Source organism: Megalops cyprinoides, chromosome 21 (assembly GCF_013368585.1).
Source record: "Megalops cyprinoides isolate fMegCyp1 chromosome 21, fMegCyp1.pri, whole genome shotgun sequence".
NCBI lineage: Eukaryota > Metazoa > Chordata > Actinopteri > Elopiformes > Megalopidae > Megalops > Megalops cyprinoides.
Genome location: NC_050603.1, coordinates 13,619,745 through 13,636,503, shown reverse-complemented (window position 1 = coordinate 13,636,503; position 16,759 = coordinate 13,619,745). Strand labels below are relative to the sequence as shown.

At 44.5% G+C, this 16,759-nt stretch overlaps 2 protein-coding genes across 2 annotated transcripts; both read right to left on the bottom strand.

Moving 5' to 3' along the window:
* Positions 1 to 1,095: 1,095 nt before the first annotated feature.
* LOC118796491 (claudin-4) lies at positions 1,096 to 1,782 on the bottom strand. Its single transcript, XM_036555400.1, has one exon. It carries the CDS (start codon positions 1,780 to 1,782, stop codon positions 1,096 to 1,098), a length of 687 nt encoding a protein of 228 aa, XP_036411293.1.
* A 5,324-nt stretch (positions 1,783 to 7,106) lies between these two features.
* On the bottom strand, positions 7,107 to 11,860 carry LOC118769172 (uromodulin-like). The gene is made up of 8 exons (XM_036516201.1): positions 11,842 to 11,860; positions 10,723 to 11,523; positions 10,475 to 10,561; positions 10,087 to 10,268; positions 9,723 to 9,880; positions 8,325 to 8,573; positions 7,824 to 7,983; positions 7,107 to 7,112 (listed from the first exon to the last, which is right to left on the bottom strand). Exons 1-8 carry the CDS (start codon positions 11,858 to 11,860, stop codon positions 7,107 to 7,109), a joined length of 1,662 nt encoding a protein of 553 aa, XP_036372094.1.
* Positions 11,861 to 16,759: the final 4,899 nt, after the last annotated feature.

Genomic DNA, 16,759 nt, shown 5'->3' with positions numbered 1-16,759 from the left:
TAATGTACGCACACAGGGAGACTGCCATTGTATCACTGACTAAGTTTTTATTGGTTCAATAAAAATCCAGTTTAAGTGGCCTACTGCCTTTTATGTTGTAATTTCATGCTACTGATTAAAAGCCCCCCCTCCCCTCATGGTGGTTCTGTGTAAAAAGAAATCCCAAAGAAAGCTCTGGTTGTATCTTATGACCTCTGGACTATCCCACTGGTATGTGGTCAGTCCACCGGAACAGTCCTTTTTGAACAACATTTTCAAATTCATGTTGTCCTGAGGAGGTGAGCTTCACCTTCCAGTGGGATTTATACATTAAATGAGTGCTGTAAGGTAAACTAATGATAATTGGGTAATTTTGCACACCTATTTAAGGGGAGTTCCCTAAACTATAATAACTAAACTAATAGTGTGTTGGCCCTGAGTTAGTGTTGGAGATTTTCTGTTTCAGTTTAAGACGGTACCTATTTTAAAGATCTCTGCTGGAGAAATCATAGAAAGCTCATGTTACATGGTCACAAATCAGTTCATTTTGTGCAGTTCCAAACATTCCACGTTTTTATTCGCACTGCATTATCCATGACAAACAAAGGCAAATTGGAGAAAACACTCCACACACAGAACAGACACTGCACAGTAGAGAAACACTGGTCTTAGGCAAATTTTAGAAACACGCGTTCAGCTGACCATGACCCACGACAAGGCGTGGTTGTCAGTAATCGAGGGTCAGCCACTTAGTGGGCCTGGTGTTAGCAGAAGCAAGTATCGCTGTGACTGTCATATCAAATCCTGCTCAGAGGGGCTCCATTTCCACTTCTCACAAACCAACATGGTGAAAACACAGCTCAGAGTATTAACACTGGTGGGAAAAAGGGTCATTTCAGATATATAGATAAAATAAATTGCTATGTATAATGAATCAGTAAACATATAGACAAATAAGCTCTTTAGACAGAGAAGAGAGAGGTGGACACAGCAGTATCTGTAAAAGGGTCAATCAACAGCATCACCCTGGTAACATCCAGCAGCAACAGGCCCGTGCCGCTATAGACCTCCCACCCCTCCTGCTGATCCCTCCCTTTCCACTGTTCCCTCCCCCTGTCAGACGTACTCTTTCAGGGGCAGGCTGCTGGTGGAGATGGGTTTGGGGGGCTCCGGCGCCGAGGGGCGGGTATTGGCAAAGCTGCGGCCCATGTAGCCCCGGCGGTAGCCCCTCCGCTCGCTCTGGGGGCAGGTGCTGCTCAGCACAGCACCGCTCAGCATGAGGATGACGGCCGAGGCCCAGCCCAGGTAGATGGCCTGGCCCAGCTCGCGCTTGTGCACGATGGGCACGGCCGGGTTGTAAAAGTCCTGGATGACGGTGTTGGCAGTCCAGGAGACAGGCACCAGCACGCACAGGCCGGTGACGATGAAGAGCACGCCGCCGGAGAGCGCGATGGCCGCCTTGGCCTGCCGGTCGTCGCCGGCGCAGGTGGTGCACTTCATGCCGCAGCAGGACACGGTGCAGGAGAGCCAGCCCAGGAAGATGGACAGGCACATGAGGGCCCGCGCCGCCTGCACGTCGGCCGGCAGCGCCAGCAGCGAGTCGTAGGTCTTGCACTGCATGTGGCCGGTGGTCTGGTAGATGCAGTTCATCCAGATGCCCTCCCACACAATCTCGGAGGTGAGGATGTTGCTGCCTACAAAGGCAGTCACCTTCCACTGGGGCAGCGCCGTCACGGCGATGGCCATCACCCAGCCAGTCACTGCGCAGGTGAAGCTGATCAGCTGCAGGCCTGTGTTCACCATGGCTCCACCCTCTGCTGGACCACACTTACTGCCCTGCCTCTGCTCCTGCTCTCTCCTGCCTCTTCGATGTTCTGACTGTCTTGTCCTGGGCTGGACTCGTCCCCCTCTCTTTTACCACTGAGTCTCTGCCTCTATCTCTCAACTCTCTCTCCCCTATTGTGAGGTCTGGGTTTGTGTCTCTCTGACTCCCTTTTCCTCTGTCTCTGTTGCAACTTGACTTTCCCCTTACTCAGACACAATCTCTCTACCTCCTTTCTGAAAACATCGGCCTTCTTTACAATGGTGGAGACCTTCTCTGTTTGGCTTGCTTCCTTCCCAGAATACTCCACTCGCCCAACATCTGTCACTCCCCTTGTCTTGCACTTTCTCTCTCTTTCTCTTTCTCTGCCTCTCAGACCGTTGAATTATTGAAGAACCCGGAGCGGTGTAGACATCCGTGGCAGCTCATCAGAGCATGATTGGTGGAGGTTTAGAAAAGGCTGCCTCTGGTGCACTGCATTGTGGGTACAATGACCTCTTGGCGAGAGTCCCCACCTGCTGCCCAGGCCTACACTGCACACTCTCACCCCGAACAACCCAAGAGTGTGTATCAACCTCCAGGTCCGGTGTAGATTTACTCTGATGGGTCGAGCTTAGTAACCCAACACCCCGACCCAGCAATGATGCCCAGAATGGATCACGTGTCTGGCAAGGGAGAGAGGAGCTGGTGTCTGCAGTCCAAGTAGGGATATATATATATTTAAAATTCAACTAACCAAAGATTTTTAACCAAAGAAAAAATAAAAAGCAAGGAAAGCAAGGATGTCCCCAAAAATGTACCTTATTGTCTGCTCAGTAAATCCAAGGGGCTATCCAAGGTCCTTCCTCCATTGACTGTTCAGCGGTGGGGGGTCTTGTCTCAGTACACCAGCTCCAGCGGTGATGACGGTAACAGACAAAGAGAAAATGGCTGATGCGTGTCAAGAGGGTGAGCCCCCGGGATCATCCTGCTGTACTGAAATGAGGAGGTTGGGTGGACAGGCTTTCCCCTCCTAGGCCAGTGCTAACGTCACAACACGCTACCCGGCCCGGGAGGCTCCTGTCTTCCCAGACCCTGGCTTCTGGGGAGCGGGGGAGGTCCCTCGGATGAACAAACAAGCTGAGGGGAGCCGGCTGGCAGCTGTCCGTCTCTACAGTCTCCAGATCTACACTTACAATGATCCTGGAGAGAGACAGAGAGAGAGAGGGAGGGTGAGAGGGAGAGGCAGAGAGAGAGAGAGAGAGAGAGAGAGAGGGAGAGAGAGGGAGAGTGGTGTCTGTGTGTGGATCAATTAACACAAAGACAATCCACGGGGCCTCAACAATGGGGCTTAAACACTCTGTCTGCTGCCACAATGCTTTAAATGAGCTTTTACAAAAAACTGCTTTTACTCTTTTTCTTGTCTGGTGCGGGCATGAAAGAGCAAGCGCCCGACCACAGGGGCTCACTGGAATAACTAGGGCTCTCGAGAGGGTGGGGGGGACACAAAAACGAGTGTGTCTGTGGGGACAGAGAATGCATGAAAAACACCTCACGCTTCCCCGCACGGGAACGCCAGGTCTCTCTTTTGAGAGTAGTTTGTAAATTTCACTACAGACAACAGAGGTCAAAGGCTGATGTTTTGTTTCCTCATTTCAAATGCAGTGGAAGCACAAACATGCTCTGACCCATGGGTGAAAATCAGCACCAGACTGGGGCTGTCAGGACCAAACTCAGACCCGGGGTAGAATCAGAATCAGACCTATTTGCACAAAGAGATGCGTGAGGCATCAACTGAAGCAGGAGAGGGATGTGACGGCAGAGCTCTGTGGTAGTCACAGAGCACGATGGCAGGTCAATAGGGGTACAGAATCTCTCTGATGAGCATGCTGGAGGCTTGTGAATGGTGCGGATTGGAGACGTGTTTGCGTACTGTTGCCCCCCCCCCCCTTCTTGTAGAGCCCATGTCTCTATGTCGCTGAATTAAATATAATGGGTATTGAATCTGTGGTTCAAGTTTCCTTTCTTGTATAGCCTCCTTTCCTTGGCAACAGTGGTCATGACAACAGGATAGGACACAGGAAATGGGAGAGAGGGAGATAATGAGGGTGAGGGGGAGAGAAAGAAAGAGAAAGGTGCAGACAGATGATGGCGGACCAATGGGGAGGGGCATTTTGGTTGTGTTCCCCCTTTTGTTTTTTGAATTCTACAACACAGTGAATGCTGGGTGCTCTGGGCGCTGAAAGGGACCGGTGAGTGCAGCGGTGGGAGGGGAGCACAATGACGTCGGCATTGTCACAGTCATTGAAAGCAGCAGGTTTTTCATGTTTGTTTACACGTTCGTCATTAGTTCTGAGGAAAATGTGAAGCTCGCGCTCGTCCATAGAAGCAATTTGGATTAATTGCTCAGATGAACAGAAACCGTGTCTCTGCTCCAACCACCGCTCCATACTGATGTTCACTGCCGCCCTGACCTCTGTTCCACGCTGCCGCCCTGCCCCCCTCCGGACTGCTGCGCTGACCGCACACTCAAGCATATGCACGCACGCAAACAACTGGTTGAATTATTAAGTGTGGACACACCTAAATGATCGCCTTTTTCCCTGAGACCCAGGTGTCACCTGGTTATATGGGCTCCTCCTTCTAGGAAATCTTCATTAATGGGAAATGCTGTTTCTCGGCTCCCTTTACAGAGTCTGGGAATGTAAATGACTCACATTACTCAAGGAACTGACGCTGATACTATTATTTATGTAATTCTTGAAAACATGAATGCACAAGATACTCTGTTCTATATGGTTGCCCAATATTAGCCTATGCAGTATCTACAAATGAGCTGTTTTGTCTTACTGCACTCTGTGGTGAAACTAACTTTATCTTTGTGGCAGTGCTTACATGAAATAGAAGGATCAGAGGAGAATGGCTTTGTCCATGACTTAAAGGCATACATAATGCTGCAAATCATAGTTTGTAACTTGTGAATCACAGTGGGTGGTATTAAGCTGTATTCAAGTAGTTGTGTGTGTGTGTGTGTGTGTGTGTGTGTGTGTGTGTGTGTGTGTGTGTGTGTGTGTGTGTGTGTGTGTGTGTGCATAAATTTTGAGACACTGAGAGGTGGCAGAATATTGACCATGGAACAGATACGGTCTGGAGAGGCAGGGGAAGATTGCTCATTTTTCTGTATAGTCATAAAAATATCTGTTGAAATAATTGAAGTAGTCTCTGGGGTGTGGTCTCTAACTGCACTAAAAAGTAATTTTCAGATCAGAAATGTAGTCATTTGGAGTACTGTTAATGCCAGCCAAACAATACAAAAATATGCAGTTGTTGAGAGAAAACTATTTATAAATGGGCCCAACTCACCTTGGCCGGGAGAGGCTATGAAATGATTCTGGATGAGTCTCCTTGGAGTGGGTTTGGTTACAAAACTGCAGCCACTTTATTGTAAGACTAATTCATATTCACCCATATTCCCTCCTGCACAATAAAGCCTTTGGAGGCATTGTTTACCTGTTTTCAGGGAGTGTGAATCTTTGAAACAATGTTTTGAGAAACGTTTGAGAATGTGCCCTTCTGAATTCAGAAGTTTTTAGAAATCTCAATCTCTTGGCCAGACGACACTCTCTTGGAGAAAGAAAGTGTCTTCTGGTGATATAATTTGTGTTGGATTATTGATGTAATTCCGTCCAAACCGAAGGCTGTGGTGGTCTGCACAATGATGTCTTCACATGATACAGGTACCTTTAAAAGCCCTGGTGTTTTGATACAGAAATGTCCTTAAGATTGAAATGTGTGGCCCCTCCTCTTAAATCATTCACAATACATGTACAGACATATTGCTGATTTTACATTACATGATTGTCATTTAGCAGATGTCCTTATCTAGAGCAACTTACATAGGTTACAATTTTTACATGTTATCCATGTATACAGCTGGATATTTACTGAGGCAATTCTGGGTTAAGTACCTTGCCCAAGGGTACAGCAGCAGCGCCCCCTGTGGGGAACCATAATAGGAACATTTCATTTACAAGCCCTGTTCTTTGTTACTGTAGTATGCTGCCACCCCTGATTTTCAAATGTCATCAATACAATTCAGCCATTTTGAATGTATTTATTGACATTAGTTTACAAATGTGTGCAGTCAGTATCAAAATCTCACTTTATAGATTGAACTCTGAGAATCTTTCATCTAGGTGTGACCTGTTTCCAAGACAAATTCCAACCTTTCTGTAAATTAATTTACACATTAGATTACTGACAATTACAACCAGTAGGAGCAAATGTGTTTTCAAAGCCAAGAGTGAGTTCATACAATCTCTGTCAAATGAAGAGCTAGAAGGTGGTCTAAGGAAACAAATCAATTTATCTCCATTGTACAGTTCCATGTAATCAATAAATCATCTTCAAGCGCTGAAACTTCAAGCAATTTGCACGCCGCTTCCAGAGAATCCTTAACACACCCAATGTGAACAGTCTGTTATAAAATCATATTAACCATGATTATGGTCTCTGATATACATGTATAGCACAACATAATTCCAGATAACATTGTACCAAATAACACCATTATACACTGCATGATTGAATCTGAGAGCAAGAGTGAATTTCTGTGCAAAATACATGCTAGTTTGGGAATGACAGGACATGGAGAACAGCAAGACATCAATCGTGGTCTTTTGACAGGTGTTTATTTAGCTATGGGATGAGCAAGGCAAAGTGCATCCTCATAGGATAAAGTACACATTCTTCAACTCAGGAAGTTGAAACAGTGAAAACAGACAGAAATAATAAGAAAATCGTGTTGTCTTGTCAGACTTTTTCCTTTGCTTTGAGAACTGTTTTTTCTCACTCTTTCTCACTCCCAGCCTCTCACTCATCATAAATCTGGATTTTGTGTCTTTAAAAAATTAATTTTTACATCATAAGATCAAACCACGTCATCATAAAATGATAAAATGATGTAAACCACATCATCATAAAATGGGGTCTGCCTATATACTATGTTCTAAATACCCTATATACTATATACTACCACTGTGTACACTACTACTATACACTTGATTTATACATTTTGAGAAAATCAGGGCTAACTAGCAGTTTTATATCTAAGACCACGACATTCCGATCCCCCACACTGCATTCAACCTTGAATGTGATGGAAGCCAATCAGGGACAAAATCGGAATAAATGTGACCAATCAGAGCAGGCAGAAGAAAGTGATCAGAGCAAGGAGGCTGCTGAGGATCCATGATGCCAGTGTTCCTGAAGGGAGAGGAAGTGAAGCTGTGACCTCACAATGAACCAAAGACTCTGCAGCTAGCCTTCAACTCTGAAGAGAACACTTAAGGAAGTGTCGCTTTACTTGCACAACATTTCCAGTGCATTTCAGCTTTCAGCCTCAGCTTATTTTTTCTCAGAAAAATATTGCACACTAAATTAAAGCCAAACTGAAAAGCAGAAGGACTGAAATACCAGAGGTCCAAATGCAAACTGTGTGTGAGTGCACAATTCTAGGCACTTACCTCTGGAGGCTGAAGACGTCTGATAACCTTAAAAGGCAAGCATCAACAAATTACATGGTGTTTTACATCACTAGCTGACAGCTCCTCTTTGCTGAACACTGTCCATGAGCCAAAGCTCCTAGGCTGTCTTTGACAGATTGAATTTGCTTACGGGCAATGGGTCCGATAGTCAAGGGCCTGCTGTGAGAGGCGGACCGCAATCTTCCGGCAGGACATGACTGTAAAGATACACATTGCATTGCACAGAAGATGTGGTTCACAGGTTCACAGCACTGCAGAGCAATGTGTGACTCCAACAGCACACTCAAGCACCAGAGCCTGATAAGCATTTCACCTGCTTCTAACTGCTTCTGCTTTTAATAATCCAGGTGTACAGGTGGGAATTTTACACCCATGGCCACATGCAAGAGAATCACAAAGCTCCGATCCCACGAGGGCTTGAAGATTATGATACATTTACAGGTTTACAGTTGGTCATGCAAGAGAAAGGTCACCTGACTTAAGAAGGGGGGACTCACCTGGGAACAGGAGGCCTCACTCTTGTCACACACAATGAGACTGCAGTGGAGGAAGACGCTGTCATAATCACCCACAAATCTGAACAAGTAAACAGAGAACCGCCCCTGAAGAGACCCCCCATTCTCCTCCACTGTCACCAGCCGGTTGTCAATGGGACACCTGGACACAAACACGGACAGAAAGGGGTAACAATTATCACACGAAAGCGAAGGGTTTTTCTCACAATCAAGACTTGATAGACAGGTCAGGTGATAAATAGAGTTGGCTAATTCAGTCCCAGCCACAAGGTACACAAATCTTGAACCTTGTGTGGGACTTTGCGTCATACATTTTCCACTAAACGAAACCAAATGGTGTTTGCTACCTAATACCACCTCTAGCATGCACATGTTAGACACTATGTCTGGAATTACTGACGGGTGTTTATCCAGTGCTTTCCATTCCTCTGACAAAATGTCACAAATGTTGCCGGGAGTCATCAGGCAGGGCGGGGCACAGACCTGTTCTGAATCACGTAGAAACGCACGGGGTCGTCAGGTGAAGCAGAGGGTGTGGCATGGCAGTCCTCCATGATGACCGCAAACCGGCCAGACTCCACCTCCTCAACATGGATGCCCACGTAGAGGGCGGAGCCCAGGGGCAAGACGACCGCACCCACGGAGTAAGGGTCTGTGTAGTCGCTGCTGCGATAAAGGGACATGGTGGCGCTGGCCCTGGAGCCACTTCCTGTGACCTCCACCTCCTGTGTACTGTGAAGGACAGAGAAGGCTCTCACTCCCAAGAGGGATATTTCTGTCTCAGAATGCAGAAAATATGGAAGAAAAACTGAACACAATACACCTTAAAACTACAAATACTTAACAAATAAAATTCCTATGCCAAAAACAGTAACCCTGAGATTATGTCTTTAAAATATTTTGCTGCTGTAAGGCAGTGAAAGCAAAGATGCTTTAAGTTGTTATAAAAGCAACATGTACTGTTGGTCTTGTAATGAAATGCTTTTGTTTTGTTTTTTTTGTAGCACCCGTCATTTGATACAATGTCTGGCCTACATTACTGAGATCCTCCAACTTTCTGCCTATATTCACTTATTAATTCACTTATATTAATCACTCCATTATGGCAATCACATGCCATTATGCATGTATTGCTTGCACTTCCACACTGGCTAATTAAACAATAAGTTCAATTAATCAATTAATAATTACTAAGTAAATGCCATCCCCTCACACTCTCTCCACCTGGCCAGCTAGCTTGTTAATTGGTTCAACAAATCAATATCTTGCCAGCTATCCCAGGTTTCTAAGTACTAGCTAACCATATCACTTTGTCACAAATAATATCATCAACATGATTTCCAGTTATTTTAATTCAGGAAAAGGTCGTGAAAATGGAGCCTATCTGTGTTAGGGTGGCACATGATTTGTGAACACACCAATGAAAAGAAGATGCAATTCAGCCCATCTAGAACTGCCATTTTGTTCCCTCCAGCACTGTTTACCATTAAGCCTGGTCTTGCTTACTCCAAGGGTTTCTGCTTCCAATAAGAGTCCTGGTAACATATTCCATGGACTCTGTGTGAAAAATACTTCTTGTTCTAAAAGTAATGTCACCAATGACCAATGGTCAGCTAACAGAGCTCAGCTTGAAGTACAATCAGGAGCTGAAGATTGAGGAAGCCTGAGCTCTGTTAGTCATAATTCACAACCTCTCTGTTTTGACATGGTAAAAGAATCTATTTGACTGGATGATTTTGCTCATGCCTGTCTTTCAGGTAGTGTCCTTTCATTTATCTGTAGACCTTCTCCTACAAACTGTCTCCCTTATATTTGTGTTACATGATGGGGAAACCATGCTGCCATTGTCCAGAGGCAGGGAGATTTGTCAGATGTACTCACACTTGAATGGGTGTGATGGCAGTTTCCAAGCTGGTTTTCAGGTCCAAAGGGTAAGCACAGTTAAAGGGGAAGCCCACAGATGCGAGGAAAGTGATGTGACCCAGCATGTTTTGTTCAATTATCACAATGTTGGAGTAAACAGCGTGGGTGCCGTTTGTCTGTCAGACGCAAAGATAGAGACACTTTTAATTATTTCTGAAGCACCACGCATTCAAATGTCTGAAGACTGAAGACAGCTACAACTAAGTTCATCGCACACCACATCAGCCTTGAGATCATAGTCTGCTTGTTTAAACATTTCTTTAAAAAAAATTGTTGCAGCATTGTTGTTACGCTGTTCAACAACACCCCCCTGTGGTCTCACCTTGAGTTGTGTCCCACAGCTGCCCACCTTGCGCTCCACCTGGAACCACACCTTGCCGTTGCTCTCCTGGTGTCCGGTGCACCTGCTGTCAGCCAGGTGTGCGGATGACACATCCAGACCACTGGACTCCAGCTCACTTGCAGAAAACCCAACCTGCAACATGCTCTTCCCACACACCAGCTCTGGGGTCGGACGGGACCCATCTGAGCAGCATAAAATTGAAACGTGAAAGAAATAAAATAGGCTGTTTTCCCATTATGCCTTCCCATTTGCCAAAGACCCATAAGAACTTCTATTACCCCATCTATCATTCAGTCAGTTTAGAGAGGCTGGCTTATCATTCAGTTTGTACAAGTTGGTGTCGTCTGTATTAGCTCTGAATGCTCACCTTTCTTCTTACACCACCACGTGACTTTGTCCTCACTCACGCAGTTTTCGTCTTGTTTGCAGGTCCCACACACAAGGGTGTTGACATCTGAAAGAGGAATTCCGGGAATATTTGTGGGAAATATCACCAGAGAGAAACCCTCAATAAATATTGGATCGTGACGTGGACACAATCAGCATTCTGATCTTTAGAGGCAAAAAATGGACATAATTATAACATGGAGAAACAATAATAAAAAATTACTATACCTGCACAATAGGCCAAACTGCATGTATATGGATCGACTAATTTGTATACAAAATAATTTCCAGGACACGCTTTCACATAAATTGGATTAGAGTCCCATTCGCAGCAACGAGATGACCAGTGGGCACACACACGTCGGCTGAGCACTCCCTCCTCTGGTTTCGGGTGACCCTCCGGGAGCCAGAGAGGGGCGTGGGTCCCACACATGTTCATGTCTACGCATCTCTCCGGCATCTGCACACTGGAGCCCCCGAGAAACATACGGTACCATCCCTGCCACTCATAGCTCGAGTCACATTTAGCTTCAAGTGCCACATTGCCGTACGTGAAGTTGGTGGCACGCCAGGCCTCGTCCAGGACGGTGTAGTGCAGGCACGGGTCCTGGCAGCTGGACGCACCTCCAACGGCGATGCAGTCCTCCCCAGGGGGGCAATCCTGGGCCCCGCAGCCGAAGATCACAGAGCGGGACTCAGAGCGCCCCCCGGTGGCCGGCGCCAAGCAGTGGAAGGCACCGGGTGTGTTCTCACAAGTGAGGGGCGGGGAGCAGGTGTCCCCGGGCAGGGAGCACTCGTCGACGTCCACGCAGCCGTGGTCCGACGACCAGCTGGTTCCAGTGGGGCAGCAGAGAGGGTCGCTCTCACACTGCGTGTGGTTGTGGCAGAGGAGGCCGTCACCTGCAAACCTGTCCCTACAGCTGCAGCTGAAGGCGGCAGGCTGAGGGGACTCCAGCGCTCCCTGGGAGACAGGAAGTGCCTGGCAGGTGGCGTCCTCATGGCACGCATCACAGCTGGTGACAGCCGTACCTGGCAAAGCCAGAGCACAAAGGGTTCGTGCACAGATCCAAAAGAGTACCCCTCACCCTGGTACGCAACAAAAAGTCAGACCCAGGACAGACATTATGAATCTGAGTTTGTTGGACATACTGAATGATCTGTAATGTCCTATTCATACAGGCACAGTAAACTCTATGTCTTCCATCAACACTGAAACTCAGTCTCAGTGCTGAGACTTTATAGCTGTTTTATGAGCAATGAGAATCTGTAGTCATGCTATCTACATTGAGACGCTGTACTTCACTGAAGCTCTGTACTGCACCGATATTATTAACAGGGAGCTCATACCTGAGCTTTTTGCATACATGACGGACAGCCACATGAGAAACACCAAGAGCTTCCTTCCCACAACTAGCTCCACATCCTTTTTTCTCAACATTTTCCTCTCCGCTTGGAACAGATATTTAGTGACCTGCAGAAAGTTAAAACAAACAAAATACCAATTTGCTAATTGAGGCATAACACCACGTGTCCATCAAAATGCCAACTCTCTACACTTACATGTAATATTTTTGCATGCCAAAAAGCAGTTGAAAAAGATGTCTTGGAGATCAAGTCTGTAGTTTAGAATTGAGTTTCCCATGTTTTTTGTGGCCAGGAGACACATGGGTTCTCCTAACTATTTTCAGACACAACATATTATTCTGTCTAAAAGACACAAGTCAAAATCACACTGCTATTCCTGTGACATAAATAAGTGAATTGCATCTGAAGTTCAATACACAAAACCAACTTCCATGCACATCGCCTTGTTATTATAACTGTGAAGCCAAACTTCTGCTGTTAGATTGTTTGTTGAGTCATCTTAATGAAAAATGGAAGTACTGATTAGGTGAATTGTAAATCCAGGCTGTCAAAGTGTAACTGATTCAATTTCAGGTAGCTTCAGGTAATACCTTTAAAGTTACCCTGCTAAACCTGGACGCCATCTCGATTCTTCCCTCTTACACACAAAAAACATGCATCTGTGCTAAGAGCCAATGAGACCTGGCATAATAAGGCTTTATGAACCTCAGATGATACCTGATGCTACCATATGTTGTCAATCACCAATAATAATAATCAAAACTGATTCCAATGGTGAGTCAGTATTGTCAGTAATGTGACATTATAACTCCCCCAAAAATTCAAGGTTCAAGATGTCTCACTCTCCCGTCACTGTAGTTTTGATCAATGTAGGCTATAATCTACTGAAAATTTTGGAAAAAATGACAACGGTTCCCTTACCTATGAGTTGATGTGTCCTTCTTTCCTGCATTGACAGGGTTTATATACTGTATACCTACTGCTTTAGATAACATCGGACATGTGCCAGAGCTGCTGGGAAACACTCACCTGCTGGACTGGTAGTGACTGTAAACACCATTTCACTGACCTTCACTGAGTTTACAGACCATCTACCTGGTCTGTGCTGGAACTTCTCATTCCGACTGAAAGTGATAACGCTCTTTATATGAAATGACCTCGGGTTTATTTGATGTCGCGCCAGGACTTGCATCACTGCCTTCTGCTCAGTTGGCCCGCCATTGCTGGCCCCTTTAAGTAGTCAGATATCTACTTCAGCCAAAACCAGACAAAGCCTCACCTGATCGCCCTTTTTCCGAAGTATGTCTTCCTACAATCCACTCTTCCACTTATTGGCTAACTGAGAACATCACTGCCACATTGTACAATGATGGTTGGCCACTCCCCTTCATCAGTGGCCCTTCCCATGGAGGGTGATCCCCAACCCCAGAATAGCTGGGAACTCAAACAGCATCTGGGTTCTCCTGATGAACACCTTGCTTCTGGCCTACTGTTAAATTGACTTGATAAGCATAGCATTTGTTCAAGAGTTTTGGGTGTTGTATTTGATAGGACTGTGTGTTACTGTAATGTTGCATTGTAAATATTTTAGGTGTATAGTTTTGTATTACACGTGTTGCACCTAGTACTCTGACTATGTATTGATAAAACGGTGATGTCTAGATAAGAAAGTATTCAAACAAGTCTTAATTGGAGATTTGTTCCATTTTAAAAGACCAGTTGATCAAACTATGCATGAAACAAAGTGAGGGATAGCATTTCAGTGCAGTGGTAACAGAAAACGTCCACCTGATGAGGATACAACTACCCAGTTATACCTGGCATGGGGACAGAAATAACCAACAAGCCTTGCTGCCAGAGGCCCATATGTAATTTTCTCATGATACTGGAACACAGTTCAGGCACTCTCTTGAGTGAGTGATACCCTGAAATCAAACAGAAAGCAAGAGATGGACAGGTAAACAAAGATATAAAGAAGGAGAGAACACAGACAGAAAAAGGCAAACACAAATACAGAAGCACAGATTCAGTTATGACACAAGAAAGAGAGTGAATAAAAGAGGACCAACAGAGGATCTCACAGTGCTGCAGAGGTGGGAAAGCATTCATGCCTCTTACAGGCTGCATACAGGTTGGCTGAAAGACCGGTAATGGGAAGCCAACCTCCATGTGTGGCATGGGACTGAAGTGAAAATACCCATGGTTTTATTATCAACATAGAAATCAGTGAGTTAAAAACAGCTGAAGGTCATTTGCCTGAAGTCATTTGCCTGACTGTTCTCAGTTTTGCAAGGCGTCGTCAGTTCACGTGGAAACGTAGCATAAACGTATTTGAAAATATATGGTGCCATCTGGTGGGACATTGTGTTATTGCAGTAAACACAACACCAATACCTTTCAATACTCCTGTGGATCCCAGACACCCACAATACAGTTCAGTCTCAAGGCATCTGTATGTCAACAGCATTTGAAAATAAATGTCAAAGGTAGTTTTTTTTTCATGTGGAAATCTTCCTGAGATACAAATACTATTTAAAAAGGAGACCTGACAGCTCAATGAGCTCCTGCAACTAAGACAGAAAAACAGAATTACAACATTCACACAATGAAGAAAAACAGACATAATGAATATAGTGTTTCTAGGCAATTTATTAGTTACATAATATAGTAAATAAATACTTTTCAGAAAGTGCATGAAGCCTCTGAAGTCAGCTCAGTCAAACAAACATTTGATTTAATTAGGTAAGTCAGCTTAGTTGTAATTAAATCCAGATAAGTGATAGATTAGTTAATATAGGTAACTACACAGCCAATTTTAGTGCTTAAAGATATAAGAGGAAACACATAATTAGTTAAACAAGCTCACTTTGCATTTTCCTTAATAATCATTGGAAGATCTCATAATTCACATTTATTGTCTGGGTCACAGGAGCTGTAAAGGTTACCTGTGTACATCCTGGATCACACTCAGCTCACCCTGCCTTTCTACCATTTTCTGTCCACATATACAGATTCCTTTATATTTACAGTTCACATCACATTTACAGTTTCCGGCAGACCCCACTTACAGAAGTAGCCTCACAAACTGGACAACACAACTTTCCAGGCCTAACATTTCAACCGGATTAGATTTTATGACCCTCATGGTAAAGGTGTTTTCAAATTAAAAATAGGTTATAAACATAACTATAGTTTCCCTTAAATTGGGGTTACTGCTCAAATCAATCCATCTATTTCCCTGTAATTAATAAAGCCATAATTCCATACTAAGGACAATTCTCTTTACTTTCAGTCTGTTTCTATCTCTGTATGGAGACATGTCACTAACTGCCCCCCCCCCCCCCCCCAATAATATAATAAGCATGTGAAACATCCTCAAGCTATTTCAGTATCTGACGACCCCTACAGTTTTCATCAGCTTGTTTTCAGCATTTCTGCATGACTCCCTTATCCACTGTAAAGTAGAAAATTTGATTAGTTTGATATTCAAATATTACATGGCTCCTCAGATCAAATACTCAAATAACTGAACCACAATTTTTCCCTTGAAGCAATATGAACCCCCTGTTCTTTTTGTTGAAATAATGACTCACTGCAACGAGATCTGTGTTCAGTCACTTTCAGGAAGGAAATTTTATACCAACAAATTATCAGATTCTTTTATGCAGGTTTCTTAGGCTCTCCCTCATAAATATTGATTAGACTGAATAAACTACATTTATAAACACGATTTATGTAAATGATCAAGTAACTGAATACTGATCTATGTGTCTGGAGATCATTGTGGAATATCTGGATAATCTAAATATTTTGATTCATCCCTACTGTAAACAAAATAAAATGTGTGCGTGTGCAATCCGTGTATGTGTGTGTGTTGGGAGTTTCTTTGATGCAGGTTGAGTTCATAAAGGTTGCAGGTCCACTTCATAAGTTCATGTAAATATCCATAAATATCCAGGTGTATAAGTGGATAATATATAACATATGCAGTCCACATGTTATGTACAGTAACAGAGCATGTGCTGTGTTTGAATGTTCAGGACAGTGACATGAAATCACAGGCAATAAGAAAAAACATCAAAATTCAGAATAGGCGTAAAATACCAATTTATTACTTTGCACAATAACACAAATAATCCCTGCAGCCTAAAAAAAAGTATTTAAAAATGTCACAAAGCGATGCAGCAACTGATTGGGTGCCCTTGTAAGAGTGGCGGGGGCAAGCCCCACCCCTCCACAGCAGGTCAGACAGGGTACCTCGTATTGCTATTGGACAGTCACATAGCTGAGGACACTAGAAAAAACATTACAGAGTTAAACACCAGTATAGGGACAAATAAAATTACAATAAACATTGTCAAATGTATAGCAAACAAATCCTTATATATATCAAAGAGGAATTAAAAAAAATCATGCTCTCTTGAAATTGGGGCACAGAAAGACTGGATACAAAGTTAAAAAGAGGTAAATCCCATTGCTGTGGGCCCCCGGGCCAGGTCCAGCAGAGAGGAAGTGCGGATGTGCGGGGCCAGGAGGGTGGCACCATAGCACAGGAGAGCCCGAGAGAGCGATGGCGGTACAAGCCACACCTCCCCCTAGGGGTGGGAGGCCAGCCCACGCACTCCCGTGTGTGAAGAGTTAAAGTGTGAAAGTACCTCGTTTGAGTTTGGGGTTTCGCGCAAAGGCTGGCGTTCCACCCCTCCGGGCGGCTTGCGCCTCCGTTACTGACATTTGTGTAGGAATTTTTTTTTTTTGTTAAAAGAGGTCGTTAAAGAGACTGAATAATATTGCTATCCTAAAACAGTCTCACTAAATCATAAACATTTACAAAAAAAAAAAAAAAAGATTTCTCGTTTCCCGGCTCCATAAATAGTCTAACAGTTTTAGGACAATACTCTGG